The sequence below is a fragment of the Phaenicophaeus curvirostris genome, chromosome 19, assembly GCF_032191515.1.
Source record: "Phaenicophaeus curvirostris isolate KB17595 chromosome 19, BPBGC_Pcur_1.0, whole genome shotgun sequence".
Taxonomy (NCBI): domain Eukaryota; kingdom Metazoa; phylum Chordata; class Aves; order Cuculiformes; family Cuculidae; genus Phaenicophaeus; species Phaenicophaeus curvirostris.
Genome location: NC_091410.1, coordinates 14,025,372 through 14,051,351, shown reverse-complemented (window position 1 = coordinate 14,051,351; position 25,980 = coordinate 14,025,372). Strand labels below are relative to the sequence as shown.

Sequence of the window (25,980 nt, the reverse complement as noted above, 5' to 3'; positions counted from 1 at the left end):
GTCTCCGGGGTTCAGAGCAGCCGTTAATGAGGGAGCAGTAATATCTGGAGCTCATTTCAAAGCAATAATGGAATTAGGAAGAAGACAAACACAGCTCAGTCCCGTGCCTGATGGCTTTATTTTCGGCTTCTTTCTTGCTTTTCACTTTATTAGTTAGAATTAGAACATCCATTTTGCATTAGAGGGCAGCTGATGAAATCACACGGGATCAGAGAGAGGGAGAGTTACCAACGATGGGCTGAGATGGGGAAGTTTGAGCCATTTTTGAGACCTTTTGCCACTGTGAAAAGCACGGGGGGAGCAGGAGGGGCTGGGGGGGCTGCGATGGAGAGGGAGACAGGACAGCGAAGGGCAAGAGCCGGAGCCAGCAGCCTCTTCAGCGAGGCTTGTAATATGTTATTAATGGAAAAGAAACTGCACTTTTTATTTTGTGGAAATTCTTTTGTTCCACATTAATTTTTAAAGCACGCTTTGCTCCCATTACAGCCTCCTGCCGGAGCGCGGGGCTGCCTGGGAGGAGCTGCCCTTTCTAAGGCTTTGGGGGGCTTGTTTTGTGTCCAGGGGGATGGTGCTGGGTTGCAGGGTCTGTCCCCGGGGCCAGTACCCCAGCCTCATCACTCCATTCGCATCCATCGAGCATCACCCAGGCCCGCAGGTGGAGGACACGGGAGGTGCTGGGGCCGGTGGGCTGCGTGCCTTCGTTAGATGCTTGACGAGGGCTTGCCTCCACATGGAGCTTGCTCTTAATTAATTCCGTGTGTGGAGGCACGCGGATCCTGGAACAGGAACAAGGCGCCCTTATTCCCCCAATAAGCTTGTCTGCACATGGAGTCAATCAATAGCAGCTCATCAGGAGCAGGGCACTGGCTGGAGATGCCGCCTATGGATGAGTCACATCCAGAGAGGGGGGCATAAAACCCCCAAATTAAAAAGGAGTCGGCAGTCTGAGTCCAGAGCTGGATCATAGGAATGGCCATCGTGTGTCTGGTGTGCCAAACCAGAGGGCTGGCTTGGTACCACGTCCTCTCTCCTGCCTGGTAAGACTTGCAGGTGAATTTTGCCCCTTGAACCCATAGTTCTTTGCCAGGAGAGGGGGTGGCTGAGATCGGGACGCTAGGGGCTTCAGTGCATTTTTCATGGAGGTTTTGGAGAGATTATAGATGATAGAATCATGGAACGCTTTGGGTTGGAAGGGATCTCAAAGCCCATCCAGTCCCACCCCTGCCCTGGGCAGGGACACCTCCCATGGATCAGGGGCTCCAAGCCCCATCCAACCTGGCCTTGAACCCCTCCAGGGATGGGGCAGCCACCCCTGCTCTGGGCAACCTGTTCCAGGGCCTCCCCGCCCTCCTAGCAAAACATTTGATCTCCTCTCCATCTCAGACTTAGTGCAGACCAAGTGCGTGGGCAGGTGTTGGGACCAAGCCTCTCCTGGGCTTCCCAGCTCGCTCCAGCTCCCTCTCCCCACCGTGGCTCTGCCCTGGGGAGAGCAGCTTGTTCCACATAAACCCTGCGCCTGCGATGGCTTTTAGTCACATTTAGTCACTGCGGTATTTTGACGCGGCTTCAAGATGTTTCAGCTCATGTAGACAAGCGTAGACACCTCAAGAACTGAGTCAGGCACACAGGCGCAGCGTGGGGCTCGAGCATCACCCAGGGACGCTCTGGTTGAGCATCACCCACTGCTGTCACCAGCCGGCGGCTCCCTCCCCGCGTTCACAAGGAGAAGCAGCAGGTTGGAGGCTGGGGTGGCCTCGACCTCCCTATCTCCACCTGCAAAATGACCTTAGTGCTCATCCTTGTTATAGAATCAGAGCATCGTTGAGGTTGGAAAAGACCTCTAAGATCATCCAGTCTGAATTGCTTGCACTGAAATCCACTGGTTTTCTTCTTTTTTTTTTTTATTGTAGGCTTTAAAATCTGAAGTGTGTAAGATGGTTCCTGTCTAATTAAGTAGTTAATCTGAAACAAAATATTGTGGTTTATGGTGATATTTTTTTTTAGAAAGGAAACGTTGGCTCCATTTCTAAGTGAAACATTGAAGTAGGCCAGTTGGAAAATCACCATTGAGTTCAGGCTTCGTAAACATAATTTCTTTAATATTTGTTTTTTTCGCCAACTTGAAGCCAGGTAAGAAAACATAAACACAAATTTATGGGTAGTTTGAGTCACCCTGAAGTTGTTTCTTCAGCAAAGCTTTGCATGGGAAGTTCTACCCAGTGCTGGCTGATGGAAATCATGAGGAGGGAAGGGCTGGGTTCTCTGGTGATCGCCGCAGCTCCCACCGGCACCTGGAGAGGGTTTCCCTCAAAGGAGATTAGCACCTTCCTTATCGTTGTGGTGATGCTCTTGAGAACCCTCCTGGCTGATGTCCCCAGGGCAGGACAGTGGCACCAGTGGAGGGGAAGGAAGAAGGCCTGGGGACAGGGCTTTGCGGTCCCCAACTCTCCTTTAACTGGTGTTAAGCTGTTTGCATCCTTCAGAAATGGCAACACCGGTCCCTCCAGCCCTTCTGTCCTCTCTCAGTCCATAGGGTTCAAATGATGCTGGGTTTGTCCTTGGATTCATCATCCTTGCTCTTTGCAAGGGTTTGGCCAGGTTTCTTCAGGGGCTTTGAGCTTGTACCCTTCTGGAATTCAGACACTGGCTGGGAAGAAGGGCCCAGCGGCAGCAGGTGTGGAGAGCTGGATGCTTTTGGCTTCTCCTGGAGCCGGTGCAGCCAGGAATCGCACTGCCCCATCTGCCCCGACTCCCCCTTTCTCCTCTGCCGAGCCCCAGCTGGGCAAAGCCCAGAATCTGAGCTTCCCTAGAGGTGTTGGAAGGTATTTGCCTTGGCGTGGTGGACACGTTTCCCTGCTCGGTGGAAGCGGAGGGGTGGAAGGGTGTTTTGAAATGCCCTCATGCCTGCTCGCATGGCTGGAGATCTTAGTGCTGGATCTGGAACCTGCGGTGTCTGCGGGGCACGGGCTGTGCCGGGAGGTAGGATGCTCTGCTGGTGCAGGGAGGTTGCTCCAGTGCCTCCCTCCTGCCCCGAGCCCCGATTTCCCCATCTCTCAGATCCCACCTGTGGGCATCCCTTGTCCAGGTGCCTGTGGGTGGGCACAGGCTGTGCGAGGGGTTGGGAGTAGAAACCAGTCGGGCATCTCTGATGGAGAAGGAGCTGATTTTAGCTTGCTCGCATCCCAACACCTTACCAACGGCTCTTTCTTCCGAGGTTTCCTGTGGCCCTCGGTCAGCAGAGGGAATTCCCTCGCCTCTGCCCGACCTGCAGCTGCAGCAAATGCCTGGACGGGCTGCGATTGCTGCCTCTCCCCACGCTCACTGGGGTTTGTGGTCCCTGCTCGGTTACTGCGTCTCAGAGCCTTCCTGCTGCCCGCTCCGGGCGATTGGGGAAGCACTGAATTAATCAGTGTCGGCTGTTGACCCTGCAGAGCAATTCCGTCTCCTGCGCTCCTGGCTGCAGCTGCTGACATCCTCTGCCCTGGATAAATCTTTCATGCGCTCACTTTGTGTATTTTTAATAGGCTGGGATTGGGTTCAAGCTCAGGCTGGTGCTCGGTGGGGGCTGCATCCCCCAGCGGGATGTGGATGGAGCAGGGACAGAGTGGTTGCAAGGGATGGGGGTGCGGAGGGGGCAGAGCTGGGCTGGCTGGTGCTGGGCAGGGTGCTGATGCTCACAGGGAACGCTTGGAGTGTCTCCACCAAGGGGAATGGAGCTGGGGAAGGGATTGGTGAGGCAGCTGAGGGACCTGGGGCTCTTGCGCCTGGAGAAGAGGAGGCTGAGGGGAGACCTCATCACTGTCTACAACTACCTGCAGGGAGGTTGTGGTGAGCTGGGTGCTGGGCTCTTCTCCCAAGTGACAGGAGATAAGATGAGAGGGAACAGCCTCAAGATGTGCCAAGGCACGTTCAAACTGGATATCAGGAAAAATTCCTTCACCGAAGGGTTCTCAGCACTGGCAGAGGCTGCCCAGGGAGGTGATGGAGTCCCCATCTCTGGAGGTGTTTAAAAGACAGGTGGATGAAGTGCTCAGGGGTGTGGACAGGCACGGTTGAACCTCCATCTCAAAGGTCTTTTCCAACAAAATTTCCAACATTTTGGCTCTGCGGGGATGGGCGCAGAGTTTTCCTGGCCAAGGGGAGTTACCGCAGCGGTGGCAGGAGCAGAAAGCCTGTCGAGGCTTCCCGGAGCGTGTCAGGGATCGGAAGGGAACCGGAGGAGCTGCCAACACAATTAGCACAGGCTTGTTCTCCCCAGCGTGTCCCCGGGATGGAGCGGGGCTGTAATCAGCTTGTCCTTTCCCTGGCTTTATTAATGCATTGATTTGGGGGGTTGGCTCAGTGCGGTGCCGAGCCTGCCAGCGGAGTCTCTGCGAGGAGAGGGGGTTGGGGTGGCTGTGTCTCTGGGCACAGCAATGTCTCGTGTTGGAAGCTGTTAGGGCTTCTTCCTCAGGGTCCAATAGAGAAGGAGGAGAGACATCCCTTCTATCTGTGCGCTGCCCTAGGAAGGGATTTAAATCACAGGCTTGTGAAAAAGAGGATATGTGTCTGTTTTGCTGAGGCTTTGAAGCCTGCAGGGGCCTCCTGGAGATGCTGCTCTTCCCCGTTGGGGGTCGTGTGGCTTAGAGGGGACCTCCTTCCCTGGCCGAGGAGGCAGGCGCTGCCTCCCAGCTCCAGGGTGGAATCGCTGCTTGGTTGGCTCCATCCTGCTGGGTCTGGGGCAGCAGTGAGGATGGAGCTCTCGAGCAAGTGATGGGAGAAGGTTTTCTCTTCCTGGGGTTGGTACCCTCATCCCCCATCTGCTCCGGCAGCAAAGGGTGAGAGATGCTCTCCAAGGAAATATACGAGTATCAATATATAAATAAGTATGGATGAAAAACATTTTTACACATATATCTGCTTAGGGCAAGTTTCATCCTCATCCACCTTCCCACATGTCTGGCATCTCCTTCTCTCTGCCCTGCCCTCTCGTTCTATCCTGCTTTGGTGTGAACCCGCCTGAGCAGCGCAACATCCCCGGCACGGCAGCACCGATGCCACATGTGTGGCTGTGCTGAGCCTGCTCTTCAATTCCTTCATTTCACCAACTGTTACATAAATCCGCTTTTATACTGAACTTGTGGACGTCACTGAAGCTCTGTCCATACCCATAACATCACTGTTTCCATGGGAACCAGTGTACTTCCAAGGGGGAAAAAAGTAGAAGGCGACTAAAAAAAGGACAAAGAAGGAACAAAATAAGACAAATATGTGACATATCCCAACTCTGTGTCGGTGTAGGATGTTACAAAGATTTTGCTGCAACTTGTTTAGGAAGCCTTGCGTAACGGGTTTTGTCTTGAGTAATGCAGCAAGCCCATCAGGGATGGTGGGAACTTCATAGTATCCCAACTATCCCGAGTCTTGTAGTGAGACACAGTCTCTGGAACTCTGCATGAGGTGCTTTTGTGCCTGAGTGAGTGGGGAAATCTCATCTGCCCATGTTGCAGCATTTACCTGGGTTTAATTTATTGCTGTCGGCAACTCCCTGAAATGAGGTTGTGGCGAGTTTGGTGCTGGGCTCTTTTTTCAAGTAGCAAGTGATGAGATAAGAGGAAATGGCCTCAAGTTGCACCAGGGGAGGTTTAGATGGGATATTAGGAACAATTTTTCACTTACAGAGTGATGAAGCCCTGGCAGAGGCTGCCCAGGGCCATGGGGGAGTCTCCATCCCTGGAGGGGTTCGAAACATGTGTAGATGTGGCACTTGGTTGCGGTTTAGTAGACGTGTTGGTCTTGTGTTGATGGTTGGACTGGATGATCTTAGAGGTCTTTTCCAACCTTAACGAATCTATGGGTGGCACCACGGGGTGCAGTGGGGACGTCCTGGTGGGTGAGCAGCCAGCTCTGCTGCTCTACCAAGCTTTAAAAGCAGGTGCTATTAAGGGACAGTGTAGAGCAAGCAAGTTTAGAAATATATATATATATTTGTGGGTTAAGTGTCTCTTCACTGTGCGCTTCATAAGGCGTGGTGGGAGAAATGGTCTTTAAATATATTATTGAGCACCAGCGGTGGCTTTGCACATTTAGTGCATTTTAACTGGTGACCCTGGGTCCCTCCTGCAGGGGAGGAGTCCATTAGGAAGGATTTTACTGCTCACATCGTCGCTAATGCCCTGCGTGTGCTGCGGGGAGGGAGCGCATCCCTGGGGCTCCGTCGTGGGAGGCGGTGGCTGGTGTGGAGGCTGAGCTGGGAGCCAGGAGGAGGACAGGGCTGTGGGCACCAGGGTGCGTTCCCACCACCGCAGCCCGGCTTTGATGGGGCGAGTGGGAGGAGAGCCCTTCCCCAGCCGCCTCGATGTCATGAGAAGGTGCTAAACCAGAGACAGGAGTGGAGGTGGAGGGAGAACGGGGGAAGCGGTGGAATCTCGGTGCCTGAAGGTGTTCAAAAATCACGTAGATGGGGAGCTCTGGGACGTGGTTTAGTGGGCATGTCGCTGTTGTGCTGATGGTTGGACTTGATGGTCTTGGAGGTCTTTTCCAATCTTAATGATTCTATGAGTCTCTAATTCTGCTGGGCTTGGTCTGGGCCAGCGAGACTTCATTCCTGCCCCGCTGCTCTTCCCTTTGGGTGGTGCAGGGCAGTGAGGGTCGGGGTCCCAGCCCACCCTGCTCGCCCTGGGGCGAGGACGAGGACGTTCTTGGTCTCTGCTCTGTGATGCCGAGATAGGTGTGAGGAGGAAGGGAAGGGCTGGGATGGGAAGGCAGAATAAATTCAGCCTGAATTGCTCTTGCTTGACATTTTATTTAATTTCTTACAGCATGCATCCTTCCCGTGCTGGTCCCAGGGTCCAGGTGCCCACAGCCAAGCCCTCCCGGCTCCCAGTTCAGGAGTTAATTGCAAGCAATATGTAGGGCTTTTCTTAAAAGCTCCAGCTCCTGAAGTTTGGAGATTATGCAAGGCACTCAGCTAGCAGGATTTTTTATCTTTATTTTTCTCTTTTTAAGCAATAAGATTTTAAACCACCCTGGTTGCTGGAAAAAAACCCCTTGAAGTACAAATCTAAAAGGTTGTGGGGAAACAATTCTGAAACAGGAAAGCAAATAAGAACCTTGTCAGGTTTTATTTTTTTGACAGAACATCTTTTTTTATCAAGCTTCATCCCCTCTAAACGCAGCATCGTTCTTTGCTTCATCACCTGGGCGGCTGAGCAGGGCTCCTCTGCGCTGCTGAGCAAATCCCGCTGCCCCTGGAGAGGCGGCTGCATCTCCTGCCTGCAGCCACTGAGCCGCTTTGAAAGGTTTGAGAGAAAAAGGAGGAGATGATTAAGACAGTTACTCCCCCAAATGCCCTTTTCCCTCTACTTTTGAGCTTTACAGTCGCAGTTATGGGGCCTTTGGGGACCATCGTGTGGCCGCAGCCCTGCTGGGAAGGGAGAAGAGTGCGGCTCTTTGGTGGCAGCCGCCAGCACATCCCCTCCAACATCTGCAAGGGGAAATAAATTAGAGATGAAATTTCCACAAACACTGGCATGAATAATCGCCCTGTTTTGGTTTCTCAGGTTTAATTGTGAAGCTGCATGAATTAAAATAACCTCCTGGGTCTGGCTGCGCTGCAAGGCAGGCGGTTTCGCAGAGCTGCAGAGCAGCGACGAGGCAGGGATGCTCCCTGCATGGTTTTTTCCCGGCTCGGAGCCTACAGCCTGGGCTGTGCCGAGCTCGGTGCGGTCCTTGAGCTGCCAGGTGCCCCGCTATGGGGCAGGTGCTGGGTACATCAAGGTGCTCTGAGCAATTCTAGAATATTTAAGCCCCTTTGCTGCAGCCCCACCAGGGCAGCGCTTCTCAGCTTTGCTTTCCAGGAATTCCCTGGCCATCGGGCTCGCCTGGCACCAATCCCAGTAGATTTTGGGGCAGGTGGCACGCACAGCACCGCATGCATGGAACCCACGCTGTGTGCCCAGCGCTGCGGTGCCCGCCGTGGGTTACCCATCCTGCCAGGATAAAGCAGCTGGTGTCAGTGTGGAAGGGCTGGAAACCCACCGCATCTTCCCTGTGTCATCCTGCTGCTGTGCTCCCTCGAGGGAAAAGCATCTGGGAGGGAAAACCCGCGGGGTAGGAGACCGTGGCAGGATTGCACCAGGGCTTCTGCTGGATCAGGGGCTCCAAGCCTCATCCAGACTCCCTTGAACCCCTCCAGGGATGGGGCAGCCACCCCTGCTCTGGAAAACCTGAGCCAGGGCCTCCCCACCCTCACAGCAAAACATTTCTCCCCCAGATCTCCTCTCAATCTCCCCTCTTTCATGTTAAAACCATTCCCCCTCATCCCATCCCCATCCTCCTTGATCAAGAGCCCCTCCGCAGCCTTCCTGCAGCCTCTTTCAGTGCTAGAAGCTGCTCTTAGGTCTCCCCGAGAGGAAATACAGTAGGGAAGGAATTGAAGGAATATGGTAGACAAAAAAAAAAGTCCATTGAAACGCCCAGGGTTGTGATGGAAATGCTGTAACCTTTCAACTGGGCAGCACATTAAGAGCTTCTCCCGTTGGCGTGGTGCAGCCGGAGGTGAAGCTGGGAAGGGGTTATTATTTCCATCTGTGAGGCAGATTAATTCCGAGAACTTTTAACTTCCCTTGCGAACGGCCTGAATTAATGTTTTAGGATTTCAGTCCCTGCCTTCGCCCACCCCCCCAAAGGCCAGACCCTGGAAGTCCCATTATGCTCCTGTCAAAGGGGCTATTTCTGGAATTGATGATATGAATGAAGCCTAAAACTCTGCTCTCATTAACGTCTGCAGCTTATCCCGGTGTCACTCCTAAGCTGGTGGGACTCGGTGACACTGCAGGGGAAGGCTGTCATTTCAACCCAGTTTTCACATCACATTTGCACAAAATTTTCCAGCCCTCACTGTTGCTTTCAGCACGTTTGTCAAACCCGGCGCTGTCCCGCGAGCGAAGCTTTGCCTGGCGCGGGAGAAATGACTGTGGGTGGTGATGGGGGACTTGATCGTGGCCGTGGCCTGTGGGTCCAAACAACTTCTTGCCCCAGAAAACAAGCGGCAGAGCAGCACTGAGGTGTTGCCTGCCCGGATCCAGGCAGTTTGATGCGTTTCTGCAGTGGGGATTTAGTGCAGAATGGGAACTCGAAGCCCCCAGTGCTGCATTTGTGCCACCTTGCCAGCAGAGCCCTGCTCCCCATCATGCTGACTGTGGTTTTGGGGGTCCTGCCTCATCTCCCAGTGATGACAGCAGAATGTTGTCTTGGAGCTGCTGTTTTGCTGGAGCACTGGGGCTGCTCAGGGAGAGCTGGAGGAGAGGGCGAAGGAAGGAGCCAGAGAGAAGAGAGAGGTCATGGAGTGGTTTGGGTTAGAAGGGACCTCAAAGCCCATTCGGTCCCACCCCTGCCATGGGCAGGGACACCTCCCATGGATCAGGGGCTCCAAGCCCCATCCAGCCTGGCCTTGAACCCCTCCAGGGATGGGGCAGCCACCCCTGCTCTGGGCAGCCTGTTCCAGGGCCTCCCCACCCTCACAGCAAAACGTTTCTCTCTGATATCTCATCTCAATCTCCCCTCTTTCAGCTGAAAACCATTCCCCTCATCATATCCCTGCCCTCCCTGATCAAGGGCTCTGGCTCAGCAGAGAGATGTCAGCCTGCTGATGGCCTGAGCATCGTGCTTGTCATCCTCTTGGTTGCTGCTGCCCTCGAGCAACAGCTTCCTGTTTAATTCACTTGCTCGTGAATTTGATCCAAACTTCTGCAACCGAATCATCACAAGTATAATGCAATATCCTTCTCTTTTGATTAGATTAAGCTGAGTAGCGCTGGCTAATTGAATCTGGGGCTCTTGCCTTTTAATTATGAAGGTCAGGCTCTACCGAGTGCGGGCAGGTAGCACAGGGATGGCTCGTGGTGGGAAAGGGCTGAGGGCTCTTGCCCTGCACAGAGGCTCCTGTTCTGAGCAGGTGAGTGGCTTCTGGATATTTGCCTGGGTTTGGTGCTCTTTATCTTATGGATTTTAATGAATCAGGTTACAACAGAAACGTTGCTGGATATTCCCGCGTGCCAGAAACGGGCTCAAAAGCATCTGTGAGCATTTTGGCTGTCTGTCCTGACCAGGTGGATGATAAAAATCATAGAATTCTGGAATGGTTTGGGTTGGAAGGGACCTCGAAGTCCATGCAGTTCCAGCCCTTGCCATAGGCAGGGACACCTCCCACTGGATCTGGGGGCTCAAAGCTTCATCCAAACCATTTCCTGAGTCTATAAGTCTATGATAACTATTTCTCTCACGCAGCGTGGGCTGTGGGCTCAGCGTTTGCCTCCTCCTCCTCACCTTCGCTGCTGGTAGGACCCGTGCTGGCTCTGCGGTGCCCCCCAAAGCCCCTTTGCCCCCTTGCTGCCCACACAGCAGCAGCAAGCAGCATTATGGTTGGACTCGATGATCCGGTGGGTCTCTTCCAACCTGGTTATTCTATGATTCTGTGATTTGATAAAGCCCCTTCTGCTTTTGCTAATTGAAGAGTTTCCCTTTGTCAGCCTCTCTGCTCAAAGGAGGGTCTGTACAAAGCCGTAGCCATCAGCACTTTGTGTGCCTCTGAAAATCCCATTAGCAGAAGAAAGAGCTTGAAGTTTCATTCAGCTGGAAAAAAAAGAAACAGGCAAAAAAAAATAAGCCCCCCCCAACCTTCTGATCTCTCTCCGCTGCACATTAACACCGCCCTGGGCACCGCTGCGGTCCCCAGCCCGGGAATATTTAATCAGGGTGAAGTTTTATATTGGACTAGGATGTGTTTGCTTGAGGGAGGGATGTGCTGAGAAGTGGGGCTGCTGGGGAAAAAAATCTGTTGTCAGCAAATACAATCCCCTCCCATTCTCTGGGTGCCCCCCCCTCCCCAGGCTGTTTTTCTGCCTGTGGGTTGTTTGATCCTGGAGGGGACTTGGATGGGAGGGCTGGGGACGTGATGTGGGGTGTTGGCTGATCCCCATCTCGCCCCCATCTGCAGCAGGTTGTGATGTCCTGGGGTGGCTGCACTCTTGTGACTACCCTCTGCCTTCAGTTAATCACTTGTACCAACACGGTAATGAGCTTTGCTATCTGTGGTGTGCCGGAGGAGGAATGGGAAGGTGTCCTCAGTGCCATCCCCTGCTGTTTCTCCCATTGCAGCCCCTGCGTCTCCCTTTGGCACGTAGCTGCGATGAGCTTGGGTCTGCTCGGCTGCCCTGGGTGGGCGTTAGAGCTCCTCTAGGTCTTGGAGAAGGGTGGAGGTGAGATCAGTGGCTCCAAGCAGATGCACATTGTGATTGTGGGCCCATCTCAGCTCGCTCAGGGGCTTGTGGTCCCCAGCTGGCACCAAGCAGCCGTCTGCAGTGGCAAAAGCATCACTGGGGTCCTCTGCCCAGCTGAGATGGACCCTGTGGAGGAGGACCAGACCCAGTGCAGGCTCTTCACCACCGTGGAGCTTTGTCTGTCTGGGGAAGCATCCATCCATCTGATGCACGTTGTAAAGACAGGCGTTTAGCTTGGATACTCAGACACAGAATTAAGACTCAAACAAGGTTACATGCCGCTGTTTATTTGGTTATGAGGTACTCAGCCAAGGAGGAAAGAAAGGAAAAAAGAGAGAGATAAGGTTAGCTACCAGCCTTGCTTGTCCCTTTATATGCGCAGGGTTGTGCCTTGCTAATAAGCTCATTTCACTAAATCCACCCATTATTTTCCCACCAGAAGCACCTGTTTGGGCCTGTCCAGCTCCTGGCAGTTGTTTTATCTGCCTGGTGTCTGTGCCCACTGTCAGGGTGGACCCTGCAAACCCATCCTGTTCAGGGTGATGAGATCTTCGGGTTAGGTGTCATGTTGAGCCATTCCAGTTCTTTCTGGGCTGTACCACACCACCTCTGCAGGCTTCGACCCTACCAAGCAGGCTGCTCCTGAGCCTCCTCCCTTCCCTGCTGAACATCCCCCCAGCCCTTGCAGACACGAGCTCGTTCTGTCACCCACTGGGGATCTTGCAGGGTCATTTTTCAGTTCTTTATGTTCTCAAGAGCTTTGCAGCTCCTCAATACCAGAGCCATGGCCACGGATGGCTCTGCAGAAGGATGTTTTCCAGCCCCACAAGCTGGGAATTCCTGCAGATCCCATGTGGATGCTGCCCCCTCCTCCAGCTGCCCCCCAGGACTATATTTAGGCCAAATATTCCAGCCTATAGCCCCAACCTGACAGTTGGAACGTCTATCCCATTATCTTGTAAACATTTCTTCTGATTAAAAGACCCAGATTGCTGAACCAAGTGACTCAGCCCCATGTGATTTCCCAGGAATTTGCCCAGGATGGGTAGCCGAAGCTGCCAGCTCCGGCACGGTGGGGAGGCACCAGCTGATTCATCCTCACCTTCTTCTTCCCCAGCCGGATAACGCTACAGCACGCGTTTCCAAACACCACCCGCTACCGCCTTGCAGCGAAAGCTCTTGTCTGACAAGGTCCATGCTCTTATCCTGGAGTCTGGGAGCTGCTGCCTGCGCCCAGGCGGGAGCGCGGCCCCGCTGCCGGCAGGATTTGGCAGGCGATGGAGTGTTTTCCATGCTGGGCTGGAAGATCTCCCCAGCACGGCATCACACCAGCTCCTGATTTCCCATCTCTGTGCTCCGCGTGGCTGGGAGCTGCCTGGAAGCACCCTGGGAAGATGCAGCAGTGGGGCAGCAGGTTTGAACTGTTCCCGTGAAAGTTTGCTGCACTTTATTTTGCCCCCAAAATAACAGGATCTGAAGGGTGTCCCGGCAGCTCGGCTCTTTAAAGCCGCTCCAAGAGGCAGCAGAGGGGTAGGGGATGGGCTCTGCTGGCCCTCGCGGGCTTAAGGCTTTTAGGCAGTCGGTTAATGGTTTTGACAGTCTTAATTTGGACTGGGAATGAAAAGTTCAAGCAGTGACTCCAGGGGAACGCTCCTGGGATAAGCTGTGACATGGTTAATAGAAAATTGTAATGGTGTTAAAGTGCTTTTCTGCAAAATGCCAGGAGAGGAAATTAATGGTGTAGGGGCTCTTTTTCCCCTAAAAGTTGATATCGTTCTTGTAATTTAATTTTTTAATCCATCACATCAGTACTCGGTACTCTTGCCATAAAACTTCTGTTTTATAGCAGTTTGTGCATTAGCTGTAGCCGCTGATGTCTGCGTGGGGAGAACGCGCTGGCGGGATCTAAAGAGCACTCAGGCTTTCCATGCAAAACCAGACGGAGTCCAACCTGGAGATGCTGGCGTGCACCTTGCTGTAAAGACACCATCAGCCCTTCTGGCTCTGAGGAGGCCACTGAGATGATCGAGGGCTGGAGCACCTCGCGTATGCGGACAGGCTGAGACAGTTGGAGTTGTTCAGCCTGGAGAAAAGGCTGTGGGGAGACCTTAGAGCAGCTTCTAGTATGGAAAGGGGCTCCAGGAAAGCTGGGGAGGGGGTCTTGATCAGAGAGCACAGGGATAGGATGAGGGGAATGGTTTTGAGCTGAGAGAGGGGAGATTGAGATGAGATCTTAGGGGGAAAGGTTTTGCTGTGATGGATGGGGAGGCCCTGGCCCAGGTTACCCATCCCAGGGGTGGCTGCCCCATCCCTGGAGGGGTTCAAGGCCAGGCTGGATGGGGCTGGGAGCCCCTGATCCAGTGGGAGGTGGCCCTGCTTGTGGCAGAGGGGCTGGAACTGGATGGGCTGTGAGGTCCCTTCCAGCCCACCCCATTCCCTCGTTCAGTCGTGGCTGCTCATCTGGGTCCGTCGCTTCCTTGACGGGGCCCCGTGCAGGTGGTTCGAGAGAGTGAGCATGCTCGTCATCTTGCTCAACTGCGTGACGCTGGGCATGTTCCACCCCTGCGAGGACATCGCCTGTGACTCCCCGCGCTGCAGGATCCTCCAGGTACGGCCTGCGGCTCGGCCGCTGCTTTTGGCTTCGCGGTGGCCCCGGGGCGATGGGGAGTGGGAAGGAACGAGGTGCAGCGGAGGTGACCTGGTGCCCTGGGGTGTCCGGATCCTGCCAGCACATAAAAAAATGCTGATGTTGGTTCTCAGATATGAACATGTGGTGTCATCAGGCAAAGCCCCGGCCGGCTGTGCTGACCTCAGTGTTGCCAAGCCTTGCTTGAAGTGCTTGGGGAGGGTTAACCATTGAGTTTCTGATGAACTTAGAGCCTAAAATACACTTGTCCCTTTATCCCAGCAGCATGGGTTCTGTTGGCCAGTCTTGGCTGGGGGAAGACAAGGGGCTGCTCTCAGCGCCGCCTCTGCCCAGGGCTTTTAGTCCCTGGTAGAGCAAGAGAAGTCTTTGTTGGGCTCTAGTCTCCAATTCCCTCCCTCGGTGCGAGCGCGCAGTGATGCTGGAGCATCCCTCTTCCCTTCCTTTCTTTTGCAGAGCTTTGATGATTTCATCTTTGCCTTCTTCGCTGTGGAAATGATCGTCAAGATGATCGCACTGGGGATTTTTGGGAAGAAATGCTATTTGGGAGACACATGGAACCGCCTGGACTTCTTCATTGTCATCGCAGGGTAAGCCCCCCATGGCAGGTCCCCCTCTCCCCAGGCGTCTCTGTTGTTGTTTGTGGCATCACTTGGCCAGCGTAGGGTTTGGGGGAAGCAGCTGGTTTGCAGTTTGCTGGGCTTTGTCTTTGGCATTGTCCATCCTGCCCACGTGGGGTCCTTCTGGTCCTCTCATGGGACAGTTGATGCTCATCTTGCTGAGCAGGGTGATAAGAGCTGTTTGGGTTTTGACCAGCCTGGGCCCTGGGGCTCCTCACCACAGGAGTTGGTCCTCTCCTCCGTCCAGCCCTGCTGGTGCCTTTGGTTTCCATCAGGTGAGGTGGTGGTGAAGTGGGCGGTTGCAAGCATGGAGCGGCACGCCAGGAGGGAGAGTTCACTGAAATGTGCGTGATTGCTCTCGTTGCTGTACTTTTTCTTTGTGAGGGAAGGCGACCAAGTGTGCCTTTTTGAGTGTTTTCCTTTCAGAGTCACCTGGTTTGAATTAAAGGCTCTTCCAGCACCCGAGAGTCTCCTGGCAGAGGCTCGAAATCCACATGAAAAGTCCCTGGCTCTTGGCCAGCACACTGAGTTTCTTTGACACACGAATCGCTTGCCGGCCCTTTCCTCTCCTCCCCACTCCAAGTGCCCAAAGACCTTTGGGAAAACAGTGTGGGTTTTTTTTTTTCCCTTCCTCTTTTGATAAAGCTGGGATCTCATTTACTGGATTTTCCTGGAAGGGAGCAGGGGACCCTCCCAGCTTCACTGTTTCCCCGGCGTCGGGTCAAGGTGCCCAGGAAAGGACAACCTGTTGGTGGGTTTTGTTTATGGTCCATCCAGACCCTCTCAGGGTCACGGCACACGTCTGCCAGGCAACTGGGAGAACCAAAGCAGCAGCCCAGTAAAACCAGTAAGGAGGAGCCAAGTGTCCCAGCACATCCTTGGTCTGGGAAACTCATTTTCACGAGTGCTGTAGAGGCCAAAATGTGTACCTAGGCTGGAGGCAGAGGTGGGGGGCAGAAAGGCTAAGAGCTGTAACTGTCTCCATGAACCTGTCGTCTGCAGGAGGCCAGAACCTTGTGCTTTACCACTGTACCAGCCTCTTGCTCCTTGGGTTAAGAGAGGGCTCAAAGTTTCCTCCTGAAGAGATGGGATGTTGGACAAGGTGGGACGCTGGGTCTGGCTGTTTCTGGTGGAGTGGTAAACATCAGCAGCACAGCCAAGGGTTGGAGCCTGCCAAAGCTACCCTGTGTATTCTTTATTTCTTCTTTGTTATTTCTTATAGTAGAATTAAGTGTAGTGAAGACCCAGACCCAAGCAAGACCCGCTGTGTTTGCCAAATACTTGATAAAGCGCATCACATTTTTGTGTAGGTCTTGGATAAGGGCTTCAGCCAGGTTCCCCAGTGAAATGGCAGGGAAAGAGACCCACAGACTGATGTTTCCACATGGCCCTGGTGACCTCAAGAGAGCAGCTCTGCTTCTGCCTCCCTGTTTCCGTGCGCCCTTGGGAGCAGGGGAGCAGCAGGGCAGCGTGGGCTCCTTGGAAGCTCCCGGTGTCTTGCTTTCCCTGCTACTTCCCTGCTTATGGGCTGAAGAAAGTGATGACAAGGGGAGAGGAGAACCAGCAAACTGTGTCTGTAGGGTGTTGAGTGGGGAAGGTGTGGTGTGCTGGGCGCACGTGGGATGTGCTCTGTGCTCCCGTGGGTCGGTACACCTCTCATAGAACTCTTCCCTAACAGGTCTAGGAGAGGCCTCCCAACCAACCTTCTAAAACATGGAGTACCTAATTCTTTGTGTTCCTGGACCTAACAGAGGTTGAGATTGCAGAGAAACCTTTTTTTTGTGTGTTTTTACCCCAAATCTCCTGCTTGCCAAGGGCTGGGAGAGCCACTCGGGTGCCGCGCCGCTGGCCGCTGTCGTACGTGCCGTTAAGTCCTTCTCAGCTCCGTTAAACTGTCCAGACCGATCTCATGAGCTCACGGAGAGTAAATGACTTCTTTGTGACAATGTAATGCAATTAGTGCTAATTGTAGTGTGTGTAATGTCTGCAACACATCTCTGTAATTACAGAAAAACTTGCTGGAGAGGAGAACAGCACTGTAGGATCAAAACTCAGCTCAGCGAAGCACGGCTCTGGCTGTAGGTTACGGAGTTGCGTGGGGAAAGGGAAGGAAAAAAAAGTGATGAATGGCATAATTATGTTGTGTTATTTTAAAGGAGAGGATGTGGGGAGCTCGCTTTAAAGAGAACACTTGAAGGTTAACGGGTGTTGCGAGCCAGCTCTCTCGCTCTAAAGATGATTCAATACAATTTTGACCTCTCGCAGCGTAAGGCGCGGATGTATCGAGGATGAACGCTTGTTTACATCAAAGATGTGCAGAAGTGTTTATCGTTTAGCGCTGGCTGAGGCTCAGGCTGGTGAAATGGAGCTGGGGGGGTAGAGATGAGCCCTGACTTGCCCTCTCCCTGGCTGCTTCAGGACCCAGCACCCGCTCCAGCTTCTCCAATCCTTCTGTGGGAAGAGGGTAGCTGGGGTTTGAGATCTGGCTGCTCCTCAGCTGGAGCTAGCCCCAGCTGCTCTGCTGCAGTCCCACCGGCTCGCAGGACATCACCTTATTTTGTCTTTGGTCAGAGAAGGACTTCTCTCCATCAGAAAAAAAACCCCAAACCCCCATGATTAATGGTTTTCTCAGGAGAAAGGTTTTAAATCAGGAGGTAATTTAGTGCTGTTAGAGCTTGCAGGGTTCCTCTCTGCCTTCTCCAGGCACGGGGGCGAGCTGGACGCTGGGTCGGTGCTTTGTTTCTGCTGCTCTCCGAGCAGGGCTGTGCATCACCCCGTGTTTGAGCTGTGCTGGTCTGTTCTTACTCCAGGCTCAGTCAGTTGTTTGGCCGAGCCTGCAGAGTCCTGGGCGTGCTTTGCGTTGCCTCTTAAAAGCTTTTGTAGGAAAGTTAAACACTTCTGGAATATTTTGCTTACTGTTTGAACTGAGCTGGGGCTGGAGATGTTGGCAGCCAGAAAGAGAGACACCGGTTCTTTTTCTCTTCGCTTCCTGAACACTTTGAGTGTTTGTTATCATTTGTTCTCCTTCTGTTGAAGGCTGCGTTAAAGAGTTTGCTCCGCTGAAGCCTTCATAAACAGCTCTTAAGGATGTCTTGCTCCCTCCCGGTTGAGTACTGAATTTCAGGGATGAAATAGGCTGCGGGAAGCCTTGCTGCGTTCATCCCCCACTCCATCCCTGCTCTGCGTAAACCCGGATGGTCTCTGCAAAGCTCTTTAGCTCAGAAGTTGGGATACGGGGGATGCTGCCAGGCAGGTCTCTGCGGGGAGCGGTGATCCCGTGGCTGTCAGCCAGAGCCAGGTCCCTGCTGGGTGCGTTGGGTGAAGCTCCCAGCATGTGGGCTTCGCTGTGCGGTGCCAGCTCCCTGCACGGGCAGGCAGGGCTCTTCTGCAGAGCGTTTTAGCTGTGTGGGGACGAGCAAGGTGCTGTTCCAGCTCCTAGGGCCAGACACAGGGAAGAAAGCGCTGGCATGGGGCTGCCTGTAGGGCTCCCTGCCTCTCCTGCCACACCTGCAGGCAAAGGCTTCTCTTTCCCCATGCGTTAGTCCCATTATCCTTTAAAAATTAAATAATAAAATAACAGAGGCAGGCATGAGTGTTGCTTTTTCATCCTTTCTGCCAGCTGTATTGATCCCAGCAAGGAACAGAACCTGGGAGATGTGGCTGCGCGGTGCCCTCTGCTCTGCCCGGGCACGGTGAGCGCCGTGGGGTAATTGCCCGTGTAAGCGGCTGATTTGCACACGCAATTACCCAATGTGCAATCACTCAGAGCCCCTTTGAGCTCCAGTGAAAGTCACACCAAAGCCTCTCCCAGGAGCTGCCCCTTTCCAGTGCTTTCTGGGGTGGGTGCAGGTGTCCTGGAAGCTGGGAACCCCCTCCTGGTGCCCTCCTGCGTCCCGGCTGATGCTGAATTAGGTGCTTTTTGCTCTGAGCGATGGTTTCTTGATCAGGGAGTGCAGGGACAGGATGAGGGGAGACTGAGATGAGATCTTAGGCAGGAATGTTTGCTGTGAGGGTGGGGAGGCCCTGGCCCAGGCTGCCCAGAGCAGGGGTGGCTGCCCAATCCCTGGAGGGGTTCAAGGCCAGGTTGGATGTGGCTTGGAGCCCCTGATCCATGGGAGGTGTCCCTGCCATGGCAGGGGATTGGAGTGAGATTGTCTTTAAGGTGCCTTTCAACCCAAACCGTTCTATGATTCTTGCTCCGTGCTGCCTTGCCGCAGCCTTGAAAGCAGAGCATCCCAAGCAAGGCACATCCTCGGCTCACAGAAACCTGCTGGGTTAAAGAAACCCCTCAGCAGCACGCCTTGCAGCTGAGCTGACTCAAACCCACCTGCAAAAAGCTTTGTCTTTTGAAATGTTAGGACTTTTTTTTTTTTTTTTAAGTGGATGTTTTATTTTCTTTCAATTCTTGTGCTGAACTTGCTGCTGCTTTCAAAGCCTAATTAGTCAAGTGTCCTGCCTGGGACACACGGTGCCTCTGTGTGGCTGCAGGCTGCAGGGCTCATGCTCCCCTGCATGCTGCTACTTCTATTCCATTCAGCTTGATTAAAATGAATATTTTTAAGATTAAGCAACACCCACGAATGCGGTGAGACTTGGGAGGCTTGAAAGCAGCGCCTGAGCAAAAGCCGAGCAGAGCGACGGCCGGGAGGAAATTTCATTCCAGCTTTCTGAAGACACAACGCTGCCTAAATAATTTCCCTTTGTCTTTTCCAGCACTGATGGCTTAATATCATCCACTGATTGCTGTGCTTTGTAGATAAAGGATGTCTATGTGCCCAGTTTTGGGAACCCGTTAATGCTGAATAAATCTGAGTCTATCTCTCGCTGGCAGCGAGCGGCAGCTGTGTCTGGGCGAGCAGAGGGGTGGGCAGCTCCTGAGGATCGGTACAGGATCCTTGTGCCACCCTGGTGGTGTCCCCTGGCTGTACAGCCCCCCCAGCACCCAGACGTGAGAGGGGAGAGCCCAAGTTTTCCTTACAAAGCACCCTCAGCGTGAACTCTGATGGGTTCCACGCTGCTTTGTGAGTGATCCCAGGGATGGGTCGGAGTGGTGATGCTGGCTGGGTGTGGGAAGGGCTTTGCCACAGTTTCTGTGCTTTATTAGAGTCTCACTGGGTGAGGAGAGCCCCTTCAACCCATCTTGAGCATCACTTCTGTGAGCCCTTCCCCTGGCCCTGCGCTTCCAAAGTCCTTCCCAATGCTTTGGATTTTATCTGAAAGAAACCCTCGCGCTCTCCAAGTCTCGCTGTCTCCAGGCAGAACAGGAGGGAGTTCGTGATGTTTGGTCCATCCTCAGCCATCCCTTGTGCCTCTGTCTGCTCAGTCCCAGGAGTTTTCCTTCTCAGAAGCGTGTTTGCCGGAGGTGCCTCGGCTCTCTCTCCGCATCCCACCCCCAGACCGTGGTGCGGCTGCCTTTGCAGATGCTCCGCTTTTATTCTTAGAAAGCCCTAACTATTTCCGCTTTCCTTCTGAACAACTGCAGCGATCGGGGGCTGCTGATGGCTCTGATGAGTCTCAGCATTTGCTGTGAATCCTTCCCAGTTAACGCTGAGTTCTTTTCCGAGCCTTGAGCTCGGCCGGGCAGCCGAGTCCGTGGCAGAAGCGCTGACAGGCGTCACGCTTTTCCGTTTGAACAGAAATGACATTTGAGCTGAAGATTCATCAGGGGCTTTTTATGCTGCAGGTTTTCAATGCGTAAATGTTATATATGCTGGTAAATGTACCTGTCACCTCGCCAGTCGGTGACATCCTGACATTTGCTCTCCCTGGGCATCTTCCCGTGCCAGGGATGTGGATTGATTCCTCCCATGCATCTCCTCACCTTGTGAAGTGACCTTTGAGCTGGGAGGTGGTGGGATTCTCCTCGGACTTGCTCTTTAGTGGCTGATTTTTACCCACATTGTTTTCCCCAACCCTGGGTCCTCTCAAGGCTCTTGAGTTGTTGGTTATCAGCAAAGTGTGGATCCTGTACCCTGGGGCTGAGCTTGCAGGGCTGTAACGCCGGTGGTGGCAGCGGGAGGAGAACATCTTGGTCTCAGTGTTCAAGTGTTTGCTCGGGCTACCGGGTTGTTGTTTGGTTGGGGTTTTAAATCTCTCATTGTAATTATTCTTTAATATGTGAAATCTAAATGCGTTTTACAGCACAGCTTTTGCAGATTATGAGCACGCACATCTTGGGAAGTGAGTCTAGAGCTGTCATTAATCAGAAAATGATTTGTCTTGGTGTGAAGAACCATATGCTGCTCTGAATTTTGCTATCAGCCTCGGCTTTAATAATGGATGAAAAAAAAGCTTTGTGTTTGACAAGAGCTTTTTACCCGAATCCTGCAAACTGTACACAAATCTGATTTTCAAATGGTGAGTGAAAGCTGAGAAGCATTAAAGTCCAAGGAAGTTGTTGCCCCTCTCCTTACTGCAGCTCAAGCTCACTGAGCGCTGAGTCCCGTGCACTGCGGAAGGGGCTGGCTTTGGTCACTAGGGCCACGGGGGCTTTGGTGGACATGCTGCCTTCCTTCCCCGCTGGAGGATGAGAACAAACTTGTAGCATCCACACATGTCTGCCCAACATTTGTATTCTGGGACTGTCTCGCGGCTGTAGGTGTCGGCTAAATGCAGAGGAACGCTTCGAGGTTATTTTGATCTTGGATGTGATTTGATCGTCATCATCCTCATTAAAGCCTGTCAAGAGAAATGGGATAAAGCATCATTACACTAGATGTGGAGCCGTGTGTTTGGGGGCTAGAGAGTCATCTCCAGCCTGGGTTCTGCTGATGGCCAGGTGGGAGGAGAATGGATGTGGACAAAGCCTCCTCCAGAAATTGTGTTTTATCAGGTAAGATGAATTGAGGCTGGGTCAGGTGTGGAGGAAGGTTGTGGCTGGGAAGTGGAGAGCCTGTCTGCCAGAGGGAGCTTCAAGAGCTTGGTTTGTTTGGCCTTGCAAAATCAAGGCTGAGAGGAGATGTGATTTGTCCTCTGTAAGTACAGCAGGTGGGTAAACACCAGGGACAAAAAACAGCTCTAGAAGCTCCTTAAAAGACGTTGCTGCCATAAGAACAAATGGATATGAGCTTACCCTGGATAAATTCCTACTGGAAGTTAGGCTTCTAGCTGTCAAAGTTGGAAGGAGGGAACCACCCAGCTAGCTTTGAGGTGGAACTTGATCATTTTTGGAAGAGATTAATATCCTGTGGTTGCCTGTGGCAATGGGAGCCTTGGCTGTGTGGGAAGCCTCGTGCTCTTCTTCCTTGCCTTTGCCTGGCTCTGCCTCTTCAGGAATGCTTTTGGGCAGAGCTTTTGTGTTTTCCTGCTGCTGGAGAGCAAAGTCGTGGTGGTGGTGAGACTGATGGCCCTGCTGTGATTGAGTAAAGGTGCCGTGAGCAGAACGAGGTGGTGCTGGGAGAGGGACTCAGGGACTTGGAGCAGTCCAAGTGCATCCCCAGACTAAGTCATGTGAAGGTCACACCTCAGTGTCCTGAGCTGTGAAATAACCCCATCGGGTGCAGTGTTGGAGCACTGGGAGGTTCCTTGCTCCACGTTTGCCCCTTTTTGTTATCTGTGTGTCATCAATTTTGCTTTGTGCACTTGCCTGTCCACCTGCATCCCATCTGCTCATGGTCTCTGGTGGGTAGAGCTAACATAGCTCGGTGTCTGTAGAACTGTTCTTAAAAACAGGGCTGTGTCTGGAAATTCCCCTCCTGGATTAAGCAGGGACTTTCAGAAGCTCCTGCCCTGGACCTGTGCAAAAACAATAACCAAAGCCCATGAGGGAGGGAGAAAATCTGTGGCTGTGGGAGCTGCTGTATCACGTTCTTGCTCATTGACTTTATTCTGATACGCAAACAACCCTTAATTAATTCCTCTGGCAAACTTTCCTGATGGGAGAGATGCAGTAACGAGTCCCTCTGTGAGCAGCTGGCATATAATGTTTGATTTATAATGTTTGATAATCTAACATTTCTCCAGAAGATCCTTGATGCTCCCCTCCGTTTGTATCGTTCCAGGATGCTGGAGTACTCGCTGGACCTGCAGAACGTCAGCTTCTCGGCCGTGCGCACTGTCCGCGTCCTGCGGCCGCTCAGGGCCATCAACCGGGTCCCCAGTAAGTCGCATCCTTACCCTTCCCAGCTGGTGCAGCTTCTTTATATCTGTACCCAACGGTGGAAGAGCAAACGCAGAGACCCTCCGAGCCTGGATGTTGAATCCAGCATCGGTCAGAGCTTCTCTGTCTGAACTGGCCCTAAGCCTCGAGGAGAGCTCATCAGCTCTGGTTCTCCCTGCTGATGCTGGAGGTGCCCGGCCTCCTATTTATTTTTCTGACTCTTGAACTTAATCTGACTTCACTGCTGCTGTTTGAATCATTGCGGTAGCTTCAGAATCCTGTTTGCAGTGGGGTTTTTTGTCCCCGCTGCTGACCTGATGGATGACTGAATTTATCCGCCACTGTCTAACTGGGGATGTAATTCACTTAATGTGTTTTGAAATCCCGGGGTAATTTATCTTGGCCTCTCCACAACGTAGTTAGGATGGGATAGAAATATAAGGTGGGAAAAGAAAAAACAGAGGGTTGTATGATGATAAATGCAGTAACCACTGAAAGTCACTTCAGTTAATTAGGAGTTGACGCAAGGTGATTGCTCCCCAGTAGAGGGGGAGAAGAAAAACCCCGATAGAAGAAGTGACGGCACGAGGAAGAGAGGAAAAAAAAGTCGTCTTGAAGTATCAAAGTAAAGGGTGCAACAGTAAAGCTTTCTTTAAATGCAAATCGATACAAGCGAGTGAGAGAATGCAGAAGATGGGGAAAGGAGGAGAGCGAGAGATGAGCACAATATTACAGAGACGTCAGATGAGATCAATTTTTTTGTGTGTAAATGTCAAGTTGAAGTCACCATCAATTTGTCTTTGTTACAGAACTGGCTGTTCCTGAACTTGGGAGAATTAACTGCCAGAGAGAGTCCTGTATTTTGAGGAAGAGAGGGGATTTAGGGTAGATGAGGGGAATTAGGGAAGGAAGGGAATTTTAATATATACCGAGGAGAGAAAGAAATATGACTGAGCAAGGGTTTGCTCTTAGGGAAGAAAGGAGACATATAATTGCTAGAAGACTTCAGGAGAAGAGGACTTGAGATGGGGAGTGAAAGGAGAGGAGAAGGGAAGGTAGGTTGTGTGCCCAGGAGCAGGGTGTGGATGAAGAGAGGCATCCCAGGGGCTTTGGTGGGAAACCAGAGGTACAGGGGAGCTGCAGGTGTTTGCAAGCCATGTGTGGATGATAAGAGCAGTGGAAGGAAAGGCATGGATGGAAGGGACAAGGCCAGGAGGACACAGCTGGAATAATTCGTTGTGGACTTTTCCTCTTCTCTGACTGCTTCCTCTTTGCCTCAGGTATGCGCATCCTAGTGACGCTTCTTCTGGACACGCTGCCCATGCTGGGGAACGTCCTCCTCCTCTGCTTCTTTGTCTTCTTCATCTTTGGCATCGTGGGAGTCCAGCTGTGGGCAGGTTTGCTCAGGAACCGCTGCTTCCTCCCTGAGAACTTCAGCATGTGAGTGCGCAGGCAGCAGAAATCTCTCTCCAGCTTGGGCGAGTCCATCCCTCCAGGAGACAGGGCTGTCCTCCAGGATAAAAGCCCTGGTCTTCTGTAAATGTTCCCTGCTCCTAAATGCCACCACACCTCTTGCCCAGGGCTGCACGCTGGCACAGAGCGAGCTGTGCCGGTTTGCCACTCGAGTCCTGCAGTGCTGTCCTTAACCCTCAGCTGGCCCCTGGGAACCTCTCATTGATAAGAGCCTCCAAAAATCCCCAAGAAATGAGTTCAGGCTTCTGAAATTAAGCATATCATCAACATGTGACCTTTTCTGTATGAGATGAGACTTTGAAGTTGGAATCCTCTTCAGCAGCTGGTGGTGTTTGTTGGAACAGCAGTTGTAGTCCCACCTAAACCCCAGGGAAAGCTGATGGAGCTACAATACATGATGCACCTTTTATCCTCTCCCAGGCATCTCCTACCCACCTGCCCCCCTCCTGCAGGCTGTGCCCTCAAAGGGCAGTTGGGAGAGTCGTTACCAGGACATGTCCCTGTTAAGTAAAAGGCAGCAGAGCCGAGAAGGGACTCCTTCACCACCGAGTAAATCCAATAGAGCCACAGGTTTGGGTGCTGTTTAATTGAGCCAGAATTCCAGGGTTTAGATAAGCTTTGCAGGGTATTAAAGGCAATTCTGCAGGAATTAACCGGGCTGAACTAGGCTTAAAAATATCTTTGCAAGCTTTAGTGGGAGCCCTGGCAGCATTAAGGAGATAGCTTTGTGCCGAGCAAGAAGCCGGTTTCTGGCTGGCCATGAGTTGTTTCATCTCCCTGAAGAGTTTTTTGGCCTGGTTTGCTGTGGTAAGGCCACCCTCAGAGGGAATTTAGAGCTTATCTGTGGGCTGAATGCAGATGGAGGCCCTGCCTCTGGTTTTTAGGAAGCTTGGGAGGTCCTTGTACATGGAGTCTCCCCAAGCCATTCATAGCATCTCCAGGAGGACAGGAGATACAGGAGCTTAAGCTGACTGATTTCCATCTTAGTGCAGCAAAGACATTTCAGAGAAGCCCTGCTGGGCTGAATCCTGCTCCTAGTCCCCTAAAGTCAAAGCCAGAGCACTTCCAGATGGACTAACGCCACTGGAGTTACTGAGTGGCTGAGTGCACTGCTTCAGTTTCCCAAAACCCAATTAGGGACCTTCTCTCACCCACTGGGGCTGCAGAAAGTGCAAGATGATTCCCTTTTAACCAAAAGCTTTAAGATGCAGAATAAAAGATGTCAGACTTTGCTGCTAAGTTGTAACCCTGCCAGATTGCCTGCAGTCCATGTGCAAACCCCAGCCCTGTCTGGACCCTTTCAGCCCCTACACGGTGGATTTGGAGCGATACTACCAGACGGAGAATGAAGATGAGAACCCCTTCATCTGCTCCCAGCCCCGGGAGAATGGGATGCGCTACTGCCGGAGCATCCCAACACGGAGGGAGGAGGGTCTCGAGTGCACCTTGGATTATTATTCCTACAATGACACCACCAACACGTCCTGTGTCAACTGGAACCAGTATTACACCAACTGCTCTGCTGGGGAGCACAATCCCTTCAAGGGAGCCATCAACTTCGATAACATCGGCTACGCCTGGATCGCGATATTTCAGGTGAGTCCTGTGGTCTAACTGTCACAGGAACAACCAGTTGTGCCTCCCCATGTGTTTCCAGGGGCTGCGTAATCCCGTTCCTGGAGGCTATTTTGCACTCACAAGTACCTAAACAATCATGCGTGAGTGATCAAAATGTCAGAGATACAATTTGATACCTTCTTCAAAGATGCTTCCATCTCACATGCGTGAACAAAACTTGAGCCTCCAAACTGTGTGTATGTGCAAGGAGAGCATCCTGATGTGGAGCAGAGCCTAGAGACTGCTCTTCCCTCTGCAAAATGCAGC

At 52.6% G+C, this 25,980-nt stretch overlaps 1 protein-coding gene across 21 annotated transcripts in view; it reads left to right on the top strand.

Annotated features, from left to right (window-relative positions):
* Nucleotides 1-25,980, top strand: part of CACNA1G (calcium voltage-gated channel subunit alpha1 G) — a 135,892-nt gene that overhangs the window by 28,026 nt on the left and 81,886 nt on the right. For all 21 annotated transcript variants that reach the window (XM_069872795.1, XM_069872790.1, XM_069872792.1 and 18 more), the window contains exons 2-6: nt 13,758-13,869; nt 14,362-14,495; nt 22,526-22,623; nt 23,904-24,063; nt 25,401-25,692. In XM_069872795.1, the coding sequence (XP_069728896.1) occupies nt 13,758-13,869; nt 14,362-14,495; nt 22,526-22,623; nt 23,904-24,063; nt 25,401-25,692 (796 nt within the window). The remainder of the gene's footprint in view (nt 1-13,757; nt 13,870-14,361; nt 14,496-22,525; nt 22,624-23,903; nt 24,064-25,400; nt 25,693-25,980) is intronic.